Source organism: Sciurus carolinensis, chromosome 12 (assembly GCF_902686445.1).
Source record: "Sciurus carolinensis chromosome 12, mSciCar1.2, whole genome shotgun sequence".
Lineage (NCBI taxonomy): Eukaryota > Metazoa > Chordata > Mammalia > Rodentia > Sciuridae > Sciurus > Sciurus carolinensis.
This window is the reverse complement of record NC_062224.1, coordinates 56,120,427-56,134,473: the sequence shown is the minus strand read 5'-3', so window position 1 is coordinate 56,134,473 and position 14,047 is coordinate 56,120,427. Positions and strand designations below refer to the sequence as shown.

Genomic DNA, 14,047 nt, shown 5'->3' with positions numbered 1-14,047 from the left:
TTAATCCTACCATTTAAAATCTAATAAGTATTTTCACCAAAACATCTGTGGCCAGTTTTTCCACTGTTTTTTTTTTGCAAATTCATATGCATATCTTTATCTTTGTAAGATAACTTCTATTATGCTTTATGTACTACCCTATGTGGTTATGAGCTTCAACTCTGGATAAACATTACTTGGATTAAAATCTGGGCTATGTTAATTATTAACTGCTTTTTTGATGATTTTAGAAAAAGTATTTTATCTCTTCATTTTTCACTTTCTTTATTGAAAACTGGATGAAAATAAACCTAAGGGAGCTGTTTCACAGGATTGTGAATATTAAATGACAATGTATGTTAAAATTTATAGCATAGTATCTGGATTATTACACTTAATATTTTTAAAATGTCTGTAATATTTGGTTGTGTATAGTGATCTATAGTTTGCCAAGAGCTTTCAACACATTTTTCATCTGCCCTTCACAATGACCTAATGAGATAGGCCACGTTGGCTACCTATGAGGAAGATGAGTTATTGGCCTCATCACATGGCTCACCCAATATTATACAGCAAATAATAAAGTCAAGATCTTTCATCCAAAAAGATATTTTCATCTTTAGATTATGATCCTTTACACAATCTCATGCTTCCTTTAAAAATGAAATTGCTATTCTTTTTGTAGTGATTAGGCCAACTTTATTTGTAATGGAAGAATTAAAATTAGAACCAAGATCTTGTCCTTCAGTACCTCATCCTGATCCTATGGTTTTCTTCAAGGATGACTCAGAGGAAATGGAGCTGATTAAATTAAATTGTGCCTATGCATGTTATCATTCATTCCTGGAAACTTGCTGGGGCTTGAAAGAATTAGTTACCTAGGGGAAGAAAATTAAACTTTATTGAGCAGAAGAGCCTTAGTTGTAAAATGACAAAAACCCAAATCAAACTGACTTTCATAAAAGAAGAATTAATTCCCAGTGTTATGGGTTGAATTTTGTCTCCCTCTCGAGAATTTATGAGTGTACTCAAACCCAGTACAGTAGTGTACTCAAACCCAGTACAGCAGAATGGGACTTTATTTGGAGACAGGGCCTTTACAGCAGTATTCCAATTCAAATGAGGTCATTAATAGAGTGTCCCTAATCCTATATGACCAATGTCCTCATAAGAGGGGGACATTTGGACATAGGTGCACATAAGCAAAAGATGATATGAAGAGACATAGGAGGAAGAGGGCCATCTGCAAGCAAAGGGGAGAAGCCTGCCTACATCTTGATTTTGGACTTCTAGCCTCCAAAATTGAGACAATAAATTCTTCTTTTGCTTAAGCCAATCAGTTAGTGATACTTTGTTATGGTAGCCCTAACAAACATACCCTCTTGTACTGAGAATTTCAGGAGTAGCTCAAGGAACCTAAGGGAACAAATGGTGTCATCAAGATGTGATATGTTCTTCAATTCTTTTTCTTCTATGTTGGTACTTTACCACACTTTATCAGTTCTGAAATGCATGTTTTCCCTTTCTTTTTCACATACCCAAAATCAAGATGTAACTAACAATTTCTTCTTTCTTATCTTTCTTTATTCTCAGTGGTACATAAAATAATGGTCTGTCTTACAATTGACAGCATTTTAGGAAACCTTAGAAATTGAGTGTTTACAGGCAGGTTATTCATTTGGGCAATCCTTCCAGCTCAAAGTTTAATAGCTAAGTCATTTTGTGACACCCCTGACACAAGACAGGCTTTTTTACTAATTATTACGGCAAAAGGCCCTAAGCAAAAGCTGGCTCAGGGCATACTTAACCTTAGAAGCAGGTTTGAGGGAAGGAGAAGGTAGACTTTGTACCACTAAATCACATGAAAAAGGCAGTTTCCCAAAAGAAAAATAAAGTGCTGACACCAGGATAAAGAGGCTGGATGCTTGGAAGGCCTGTGTCAACTTAAGTACCTGCCTATGCCAAGCACTGTCACATGACTCTTGCTTAATTCCCATTATAAATCAGTGAAGCAGGGGGTTTTGTCACATCTGTGTCCCTATTCAGGAAACTGAGGCTTAAAGAGTCACAGATCTGTAGGCAGAACTGAATATTACCAAATAGTAATAGAGTACTTACAAAGAGCATGACACTCCCTAGGGACTACAAATATAAGAATGATTATTGTCCTTGTGACTAAGATCCTCAAAGACCAAGGAGGAGATAGACGCAAAGTACCAAACAGCTTATTATGAAATAAAATGATAATAAAATAGAAATAAAACATCAGAGCACTGGAAACAATATTGTTAAACCTTGCAAAGAGCCGGGTTCATGGGAAGTATTACTAAACAGTTACAAAGTCATTGAGTAAAAGGGTGGAATTTTAATCCAAGAAGCTAAATGTCCTTGGGATCTTGTCTTGCCTTACAGGTCCCAGGCCCCTTCCACAGTTCTGTGTTCATTCAGGGTCAGTCATGATACCTGGGAGTTACATCTCACCACTTCCATCACATCTGCAAACAGAAGGACTCATGGACTCATTCACTGTCTTTTCCTTTGAACTTTAAACAACCATTTTCGATCTTTTTAGTTGTTTTGTTATGAAGCAATTCTGCAATTTAGTAGAGATTTGTTTTCAAAGCATTTTATTTACCTCTTGAAAAATTTTACTCAGTGATAATTCAGCTCATGACTGCTCTATTTTATTAATTTTCAGAAATAAATATGTGTTGGTTTTATAAAATACATAGGCTTTCATAAATTGATTATTTTTCTTTATTGGAGATTCGATCATCAGTCACTGAGACTTGGGCTAAAAGTGTCTCTTTGGATCTCCATCTGTATTGATGGTTTTTATTTTTCATTTTTGTTCTACTGATTTTTAATGATCAAGTTTTAATATATAACAAGGGTAGCTGACTTGTTCTCACACCAGTGCCCTCCCATGCTTCCTTCTTCTTCTTCCCTCCCATCCTTTCTGGAATTTCTCTTTTCCACATATGAGCTGCACACCACTCAATTGTACCTTTCTAATGTCCTGTATCCATCTTAGTAGAATCCTTGCCCACCATCATGGCTGAGAAACCAAATCCCTTTTCTAGAATTAAAATTGGAATTCATTAACTGTCAGTTATTTAGTAGCTATATACCTTTTCTATATATACCCTCAATAGTTGCTCACTCTCTGGGTTGTTTTTTTCTCCTATTTGCCTATTTCATGAGTAATTTACTGTATATTAAATATTCTTTCAACGTGTTATATATTCCTTCATAATGCGTGTGTAGTAATGGTTTAATATTTTACCTACCACTGGCTTAGTTTGTTTCTTTTTTAATTGTAAATAATAGATATACTTAGGATACATTCCTTTAAGAAGAATTGCAGAATTAAATTGATTATCTTTTTCTTAATGTTCATTGAAGATAAGATTATCAGTCATAGACTTTCTATAAAGCAATATAGAATCTGTAAAAGGTACAGCATTTCTAGGGTTGCATAACCTAATATAAGTATCTTAGTCTCCATGCCTTTTATCTTTATAAGCTTATCTTGAAAAACTCTTCAAATGATAAAATGAGTTTTTCTGAAACTGGGTGTTTGAGGGTACCTGTAACTGATACTGGGGGAATGAAGCACATAGATTCCTAGAATTATCAGAACTACCTTGAATTCTCTTTTTTCGGTGGAAACTATAGTTCTATAATGCACCTTCATGCTTGAAAAGGGCACTGGTTATATTCATCAAAAAATCCTTCCGTTGCGGTGACATTTTGCAGTTGAAAAGGAGCAGAACACAGACTATCTCTGGCTTCCGTTTTGCTTTCACATCATAGCTCCTATAAATGATCTGGCAGTAGCAATGGAAGTGCTGTCCACCCTTCTTTTCTCCTGTGTATTTCATAAAGGTCTGGCTTCTAAAGAACAGTAGCTACAAAAATGCATCTAACAATTTGTCATCCTTAGGTAGTATTTCTACACAGAACTTCTTCCTCATGTTAGCCATTCATTACAAGTCAGGATGTCCCCATACCTTTGAAATCAATGTGTATTTTCTAACTCATAATAGAAGCACATATTTTTGTCATGACCTTAGAAAATCCAGATATGTATAGAGAAGAAATAAAAAATCCTCAATAATACTACTATTTAGCAATAACTACTATTAACATCTTATGTATTTTCTGGCACTGTTTTTAATGAGTGTGTATATGTAAATATATTTAATAAACTTGACTTTCAAGTTTATACAAATAGTGGTTTGTATTTTTCTCCTGTATCCTTATTTCATGAGCATTTTAGTGTGCATTAAATATTCTTTTTTTTTTTTTTTTTTGCGTTTTTTTTTTTTTCCTTTTTTACTTACATTAAATACATCGGTAAATCAGCAGTCGCATTCTGTTACCACGATTGTTATGTTGGGAGAAGAAAGGGAAAGAAAGGCAATGCTTTCTTTGCAGGGGGGAAGAAAAAAGAGAGAGAGACCCCCCTCCCCCCTAAAAACAAACCAAAATGAAAAAAAACTGATTAAAAAAAAAAATGAAGAGCTGGGAAATAAAAAACTAAGAGGTCCAAGTCCAACAGAGCTCAAAGGAGGGCAGAAGAGCTGGTAGGAGTAGAAGAAAGGCAGATAGGCCCAGAAGCTAAGGCCAATACTGTTCCTAAGGGGATGAAGGAGGGGAGAAGCCTGGGGAAATGGTTTCCCAGCCCCAAGGCAATGAAACATCTTCACTCCAGCTCCTTGTGGAAAAGGATACAAAGAATTTCATTTCTAAGAGATTTAGGGAGCCATTCTAGTTCTTCCTCTTGTAAAAAGGATGCACTGGCTACTTGCAGGGAGTGGGGAGGCTAATGGGTTCTGGGAAAAGAAGGGGAAATGTATGTGTGTTTCAGGGCCATGGGAACTAAGGCTGCCCCTGGAAAAGGAAGGGAATTGAGGCCTAAGTGGAATAAACTAAGCTAGGTCCTACAGAGTCTCAACTTCCTGGATTTCTCAGCTGCTCTGGGACACTTGTGGCTTTCCTGTCTTTCTTCCCCAAATTTTCCCAAACCTCTGGGGTAGAACAAGAAAGAACTCAGAGTTCTCTCTTGCCTTGATGGCTTCCCACAGACATCCTAAAACACCTGATGAGGGATGTGAACAGAGATTAAGAGTTTTAGAAAAGACCAAGGTCCTCTGATGATGTGAGACAGCTGTGAGGAACCGTCAGTGCTAGTCACTTCCTGTCCACAGGAACAGGTGGTATGATATGAAGGGACCACAATAGGCCTCTGTGGTACTAGCCCCTAGTGGTACATGGATTAAACCACTGGTTGGGGAGGACTGGTATAGGGATAGAGATGGAGGAACTAAACTCAAGATACTAAAAAAGGAGAAAAGGAATAAATCCTGATGGGAGGCAGGCAATAGAACAGACTGGATAGTGAGAATTAAAGATTATACCTATTTACAAGGAAGTAGAAAAGACATGGTAATGGATAGCAAATTTAATGTGAACCTTGGGAAAGGATATAAAACTACTCCCTTTTTCCTGACCTCTCTTTACTCCCCTACTTTGGCCTATGCTACCCTGAGGCCACCTGCCCCCCTCCCCCCAGTTACTCAGTTAATTTTCCAGGAAAGGCAAACCTATACTCAAGAGCTAGATTGGCAAGAATATAGGTTAAGAATCAGACTTGGAGGAAGCCAGCAGTGGACCTGGGCTTGAGTAGCTGCCACTGGTTCTGTTCTCTAAAGCCCCTCCCCAAACCTCATATTCTTCAAATTCCATTTACTTAAAAAGAAGGTGGGAGGGCAAGTAAATCAATCAAGACCCCCATAAAACAAGTATCCCGACTGAACTACCATCAATTAAAGTGCAAACTGCAGGGGGATATGGTGGCTGGGGCTAAGGCCATTACAGGCCAGAGGGATTGGGGGGGAAATGCATATGTATAAATCAGAGGATGGGTGTTAGATACTGGTCCCTCCTCCAATTAGATCACAACAGACCCAAAGATGCAGGCAACCAGTGAAGATTCTTTGGAGGACTCTAGGGTCCAATCCCCACTCTAGGGGAGAAGCTACCTAAGAGGCTGGGTGAGGGGAAACTGGGCCTTGGAAGAGTTCCAGAGCCTCAGCACCTCCACTTTGTCCAATTAGCTAACAACAAGATTCCCACATGGTGCCTGAGGGCTTGCCTCCCTATTCTATCTAGTAACACCCTCCACAAGGCCAACTAAGGTATGCTGCAATGTTTTTAAACATGAGAAACTCCAATCAAATAATAACAAAAAGGAAATGTTTCCTTACTCCCTCTTGCTCTGAGCTTTTACTCTTCCCCAGGGCCCTTAATATGACTAAACTAAAAATCTCCCTCCAGTTCCTGGGTTCACTACCTTCTCCATCCTGGGGAGAGGAGGAAAAGAGGATCAAGAACAGGGACTGATCAAAAGTGGAAGGGGGAAGGAGACAAAAATGTTTTCTGAAAATATGGGAAAGAACATGGGGGAGGAGGAGGAAAGATAAGATCACTGTCTTGCACCTATAATACAAAGTGAAGGAAGTTTGTTTTGGAAGGTAAGTCCTGGGGAGATTTGACCCCCAAGCCCCACAATAGGGGGTAGGAGGCCAGTGGCAACAGCTGCCTGGTGTTGGTTGCTGAAGCGTTAAAAAGTGCCATGACGGAGCTGTTAGGAGGCAGCCCTTGGGAGCCAGGGCTCAGTGTGCTGTTACCATAGGGGCTGTGTGCTGAGGGGTAGGGATGGAGGTTATTTCTTAGCTCTCGTGCTAGCTCCATATTTGTTTGCTGCTAGCCACCCCTCAGTTGCTACAACACTGGCTCTTGTTCTGCTGGGACTGCTCATGAAGATCCACACCCCGACTTCGGCCTGCTGCATCTCCCAGATTCTGGGGTTCGCTCTTTGGCAACTTCTTAGCTATTGCCAGGAAGAGATCATTCACGTTCATAGCTGTCTTGGCTGAAGTCTCCATAAACAATAAGCTGTTGTCATCTGCATATGCCTGGGCCTCTTCATACTCCACCATGCGCTTGTTGGCCAGGTGTGCTTTGTTCCCTGCCAAGGCAATAACGATGCTAGGACTGGCCTGCCGCTGTAGTTCCTTTACCCATGTCTTCGCCCGGGCAAAGGTTTCCTGATTAGTAATATCATAAACCACAATTGCAGCTTGGGCACCCCTGTAGCACATGGGAGCTAAGCTGTGGTATCGCTCCTGCCCAGCTGTGTCCCAGATCTCAAACTTGACTGTTTCATCTAGACAAACGGACTGGGTAAGGAAGGCCGCTCCAATGGTACTCTCCTGGTACTCATGGAACTGCCCTTTGACAAAACGTAATACCAGGCTAGACTTCCCCACTGCAGATTCTCCCAGCAGGACCAATTTGAACTGGCATATTTTGCTGGCTTGAGGCTGCCCATTGGGCCTGGCCGTGCTTCTGCTAGTCATGGCCAGATTATCAGAATGGGAAAGGGTAGAGGGAGGGGGATGCCACAAAGCGGCAAAGGGGGAAGGGAAAAGGGGAGGGGACTTCCAGGCCTCAACAGTCCTTCTGGAATGGAATTTCTCTCTCTTCCCCAAATCTCTTCCTCAGTGATATCACCTCACAGTTCCAGGACTGGTCAACTCCATTACCTGCCTGGGGCTCCGTCTCCCCCGTCGGGCCCGAGCCTGTGTGAAACAGACAAACAGCTGCAGCTCAACCAAACCCTCCTACCCCTCCTCCTCCTCCTCGCCCGGGGCGGGGGCTTCAGCCAATAGCACGATTTCATTAAATATTCTTTGAACATGTCATATTATATAGTCTTTCATTGTGGATGCCTATCATAATGGTTTAACATTTTACCCACCATTGTGTGTTTAGTTTGTTTTGTTTTTATTGTAAATGGTGGGCTTATTACATCTTTTTTCCTCTTATCTAGTGGTCTATTTAAAAAAAAAAAAATCCTTGAGGAGGAACTGCAATGTTAAACAGTTTTTTAAATCTTTTTAAAATATTAATATATACTGCCAGGTTGCCTTCAGGAAAGGATTTTCAATTTAAGCCACCAGCATTTTATGAGGGCCTCTTTCAACAAATGCAAGAAACTTTCATTAATACATTTTTATTGTATGATAGTTGAAACTATTATCACAATCATTTCTATGGATACTAAGAAGTTGAATATTGTGTCTCATATGTTTTTTCCTTATTTGCACTTATTTTGCACACTCCTTATGTTCTTTGCCCTTTTTTTTTTCTATTAGGCTATTAAGGCTTTCATTTTGTTTTATAATATTTTGTTACTGAACATATACTGTAGATGGTTGAGTTAATGACACATCTTTTTATGGACATCATCAGTGTTATTCACTTCTATCTGGATTCTTGATTCCCATTTTACTCCCCTTCCCCACATACATATATGCAAGATTCCTGGTATGTTCAATTCATATCCTTTTACTTACATTGAGTTGTAAAATGTGTATTAGCACAAGCATACATTTTCAATTACATAAACCAAATCGTGTTAGATATTACATTAATTCTGGTTCTTATCTTCACTTAGCATTATTCTAAAGATTCAACCATACAGCTACTTCTAATTGCTGCAAAGGACTCCATACTGGGGTCATTCTGATTTCCCCCTGAATTCCTCTCTCCTCTGCCATTTTGCAAATGATGCTATAATAAATATCCACCCACCTACCCATGAGAAGTTTTTTTTAGAAACACAAGCACAGAGATAGAGACAGAGAAAGAGAAAGAAAGACAGAGAGAGGGAGAGAGAGAGAGGGAGGGAGAGAGAGAGGGTGGGGAAGAGATTAGGTCATACCTATATTTTTTCTAAACTTGTCAATTGCTCTTTAGCTAGCTATTCCAGACTTAATTCCTAATAGCAATGAATGAGATTTCCTAAATTCATATACCCCTTTCTTACTTACCTGGCCAAGTGATCAGTTATTTTTATTTTTGTTTTAATTTGATTCTCCTTGACTGCTAAGGCATTTGAGGTTTTTGCTTGGATATTCTTTTGTGTATATTGTTTTAATGTGGCTTTTACTCATCTTCTTATGTGTTTCCTAATTTTTTCTTGTAGATTTCAAAGTCTCTTGTATAGTCTGCTGTGCTCGGTAATTAATAATCAGTTATATGGATGCTTTAAACTGAAGTTAATTAAACTTAAATAAAATAAAAAATCCAGTTCCTCAGTAGTACTGGCAACATTCCAAGTGCTCAGCATCCAAATATGGCAAAGGGCTACATTATTGGAGAGTATAAATTTAGAACATTTTCACATTGCAGAAAGTTCCATTGAAAACAACCATTCAAGATATTAGATGCAGATCAATTATCAATTTTACACTTTGCAAATGTCTTCTATTCTTGTCATCTAACTACTAAATTGCTCATTTCTTTATTGTATAGAAATCCCCAATTTTGATATAAACACATTTATAAACTTTTCTCTTTTAATTTGTGCTTTTGAAATTTTGGGTTTTTTTACCCTACATCATTAGTATATTGTTATGTTGCCTTCTATTATTTTTAAATAGTTTTCTTCCCCTGTTAGATTTAGCTGTTAGTCTACCTTCAGTAGTTGGTGTTAGGCAGAAATCCAGTTTTATTTTTTGCTATATGTACATAAGTTTCTATATGATTTTAAAGAATCTCTCCCATTCATTTGTAGTGTTACTTTTATTGTATATAAATTTGAAAAATGCATTCATTTTTTTAATCTCTCTTTTCTGATCCATTGGTTCCTTTATTTGTTCTTTATAATCCGTAATTCTTTTATTACTGTGACTATACTATGCTTTTAGTATCTAACAGAACAAGTCCTTTCTCTTTACTCTTCTTTTTTAAAGGCAAACTCAACTATTTTTATAATAAGTTCATTTAGTTTCTCTGAAACAAAATTGGAAGTTTAAATGGGATTGTGTTGAATTTAGGTAAATTTAGTTTAAATAAGATTTAGGTAAGTTTAGTTTAAGTTTTAATTTAGTTTTAGTTTATTTTAGTTTAAATAAATAAGAAATTTGATATCTTTGTAAAATTAATCAACCCATTTAAAATCATTTGCTTATATAATTATCTGTGTCCCTTATTAGAATTTAAAATCTTTCCCCTAGAGATCTTATGTATCCTAGTTAGAACCCAGTTATTTTATTGCTTTAATGCTATATCTCCTTTTAAACTTCTCAAGTTGGTTAATGCCAGTACAGAGAAATGCTATGATTTTTTTAAGTTTATTTTATGTCTATGAGAAACTGAAAATTTATTAGTTCTTATAGTGCAGATTTTTTGAAAAAGCTCTTTATATATAGAGAATGTTCACCATTTGTATATTTGTTTTTCCCAGTTTGTCATTTGACTTTCAATTTTGTTTATGAAGTTTTTTAAATATATCTAAGTTTTACATTTATGAAGGAGTAATTCTGTTAATATTAATTTGTGACCTCATCCAATGCATTTATGCTATTTGACAAAATGATTTGTGTTTCCCCTTGTTTTCTTCTGGACTAACAATCTGCTTTCCCAAAACATAGTGACAGCCAGTGAGTGATCAAAGAGTGTGTTGTCACTTTTGATCCACTAGGGGACAACACTTGCTTGAAGGAAACTGATGTGCCTTCCTAAAATCCATTCCCCCCAAAGGAAAGGGAGGGAATTGACTAAAGGAAACTACACAGAAAAGAAGTAATTTCCATTTAAATTAAGTGACCAGAAATAATGTAGAAAAGTGCCTGCACAAAAAGAGAAAGGTATTTTTAAAGGCAAGAAGTTACATAAAGAAGATTCACTGGGTGCAGAGGCACACACCTATAATCCCAGCGATTTGGCAGGCAGAGGCAGGAGGATTGCAAGTTTGGGGCCAACTTGGGCAATTCAAGGATACCCTGTCTCAAAAGAAGAATAAAAAGGGCTGGGGATGTAGTTCACTGGTAGAGCACCCCTGAGTTCAACACCCAGTACCAAAAATAAATAAGAAAATGATAAAAGAAAAAAGAGGATTCAAAAGGTTAAAGCAGAAGATACAAATAAAACAGTTTAAAGTTTTTAAAAAATTCAACTTAGAAGAATTCAGAAATTAAAAAGATCTAGTTTCTACTCAAAATTCACACTAAACATTAATAAATAAGAAGTAGATAATAAAAAAAACAGCCAATAGTGGCTTTTTCTTCCATTTCCTTTTATGGCTCTTGAAAGGCCAGAAGGTGGGAAAAACAACCTCTCCTATTCTGTAGGGTTCCTTCTCAGGTCACCAAGTGGAAAACAATTCTCAAAATAAAAAAAGAACAGTTGCTTTAGTTCAAATAAGGAGATATGTAGGAAAAGATCATCCTGAAGGATTATGCTGACCCAAGCAGTCACTGGAAAGTCATTCCTCTCGGAATCCCATTAATATTTTTAAGATCACATTTATCTCACAAAAACACACAAATCCAAAAAGGAAGAAAAGGAAAGAAGAAAGGAAGAGAGAGGGAGAGGGAGGAAGGTAGGTCAGGCCAATGCACAAGGCTACAAAAATCTTATCTATGAAAACACAAAAGGACAGCTAAAAATAGTTCCTTACATATAGAATGGTTTCTTACATTTAGGTCTGGGGAAAAAAAATGATCAAACAGCCCACATGCAAACTACTATAAAAAGCTAGGTACTATTATTATTACAAAGGTGCATATGCCAGTTGGGACTTGGCTTCTGGGTGTCCTTGCATAAGTAGGGCATCTACGTCATATCAAATGTGAGAGGTCATGCTATAAAAAAGAATTTATTTTTACATCAATAGCAATAAGTGCATGAAAGATTTTTGTTTGCATATAAGGCACAGTTTTTTAAAATCAACTAAAATATTTCTTAAATATGATGAATTACAAAATAGTTTCAAGTTAATATATTTTCTGCTGTTTTTGATTTAGTACCTATAAGCATTGAATATGTACAGCAGAAGGAATACATTTACAGGTACTAAAAATATCACAGAATATTTCATAAAATTTATTATTTAACTTTCATTTGATGAAACTTATTTTTATGTGTAAGTAATAAGTGCATAAGATAGACGGCAAATACAAGACGAGTTTTCTCTGAAAAGCATACAGCCTGGTCCCCCATCCTCATCCTCATTCCCTTGTCCCCAGTTTCACCATCCAGAGATAACTGATGTTGCCAGTCTCCTGCCATCAATATGAATGAGTAGGTCCTGTTTGGGTTTTTTGTTTCTTTGCTGTTTACAGAAATGGTAGCATGACCCACAAATTCCATACCTTCACTCAAAACACCACCAACAACAATTAGTTAAACTAACATGGTTTACCCTCCATTTCAGGTCAGCTGATTAGCATGAAATATGTTTTTTTCTTCTTAACAGTTGCAAAGTATTCCATTTGACAGGTGTTATCATAGTTGATTTGTCTAGTATCCTATTGAAAGGCATTTGGCCTACTTTTATTTATTTTTTAGTTAACAATAATTTAGTGATTTTCTGCATACTTGTGTTTCTTTTCAGGAATATGATTTAGGAATGTAAAACAAAAAGTGAATTGTTGGGTCAAAAGAGATGAACATTTTAATGGGGACAGATGTTGTACAATTGCCCTTTAGTGGACTGGTACCAATTTATATCCCCACTATTTATATTCACCACATTTTTGCCATGATTGCTTTTGATCAAATATTTTGTTCTTTTCAAATCTGTTGGGTGAAAAAGAAGGAATCTTATTGTGATTTTAATTTGCATGTCCCCTATTATTAGTAATTTAAAATTTTTTCAATTTCAAAATCATTTGTATTTTCTGTGAGTATATTATGGTTCTTTTGCCCATTTTCTCATTTCCCTATGTTGGTTGTAAGACTTTAAGAAATTATTTGTAGCTCCTTATATAATATGAAAATTATCCTACTATTTTATATGTTCCAAAATTTTTTTTTTATTTTATTAGAAGAAAAATTTCTTGAAAGTAGCAAAACTATGAATCTCTTATGACTTTGTGTTTTATGTCAGGCTTAGAAAGGTCTTCCTTGGATAATTTTTAAATTCTTTCATATTTTGCTTCATATGTTTATTATTTCATTTTCAAAATTTTAAATCTTTGATCCAGCTAAAATTTATTTTGATGTAAGATGTGAGGTTGATATCTAGTATTATTTTTTACCATATGCTTAGATTCCAAGTTCTTTAATGAGAATTCACCTTTCCTGGTTGACTTGAAGAGACATTTGGAACCTGCTTTCCAAAATGCATTTATGTCTATTTCTGGACTCTTTTATTAATTGATCTTATATCTCTTTCCATGAATATGCCAGGCTTTTTATTACTCTTGCTTTATAATGTGTTCTAATATCTGCATGGTCTAATCTTTTCTTTTTTATAATTTTTTTCTGAAACATAGAAATAACATATTTCCTTCTATGAACAGATTGTTTAATTTGTTGTTTAACAGATTGTTAAATTTGTTGTTTTTTTATTGATCATTAAAAATTTATATATGAGTTTAGGAAGGATTTTCATCATTTTAATAGTGAGAATCTTTTCTATTTGTGTTGTATATACCTTAAATTTTTAAATTAAATATTTTCTTATAGATTTAAAAATTTTAAATGTAGGATTAAAATTGTTTACTAAAAATTTTGCATGTTTATTGTTAATTATTTTCTGATTATCATGATCACTACTTTACATCTTTTTCTTCCTTTATACCTATTATTTAATTGTTGTTTGTCTACTGAAAACTTTTTTTTTTTTTTTTGCTGTACTGGGGATTGAACCCAGGTGCACTTTACCACTGAGCAACATCCCAGCTCTTTTTATTTTTTATTCTGAGTCAGGGTCTCGCTAAGTTGCCCAGGCTGGCCTTGATGCAATCCTTCTGCCTCAGCCTCTGTGGGACTACAGGCATGCACCACCATGCTCAGCAGAAAAGCTACTAATTTTTTTTTTTAAAACTTTTACTTTATATGTTGCCAATTTACTGAAATTTTTTTCTACTTTATGATAGCTTTTGAGTTAATTCCCTTGGTATTCCAGGTATACAGTCACATAATTGAGAATAACATCATTTAGAATGTTAGACTCTTCTTTTGTCTTCATTTTTAAGGAATAAAG

The 14,047-nt window shown here is 36.1% G+C and overlaps 1 protein-coding gene across 1 annotated transcript; it reads right to left on the bottom strand.

The window, feature by feature from the left end:
* Nucleotides 1-5,842: 5,842 nt before the first annotated feature.
* On the bottom strand, nucleotides 5,843-7,706 carry LOC124961752 (ras-related protein Rab-5B-like). Its single transcript, XM_047520707.1, has 2 exons — nucleotides 7,597-7,706; nucleotides 5,843-7,506 (listed from the first exon to the last, which is right to left on the bottom strand). Exon 2 carries the CDS (start codon nucleotides 7,404-7,406, stop codon nucleotides 6,762-6,764), a length of 645 nt encoding a protein of 214 aa, XP_047376663.1. The 5' UTR covers nucleotides 7,407-7,506; nucleotides 7,597-7,706; the 3' UTR covers nucleotides 5,843-6,761.
* Nucleotides 7,707-14,047: the final 6,341 nt, after the last annotated feature.

Coding starts and splice junctions, on each gene's coding strand:
- LOC124961752 (XM_047520707.1), bottom strand. CDS start 7,406: ATGACTAGCAGAAGCACGGCCAGGCCCAATGGGCAGCCTCAAGCCAGC.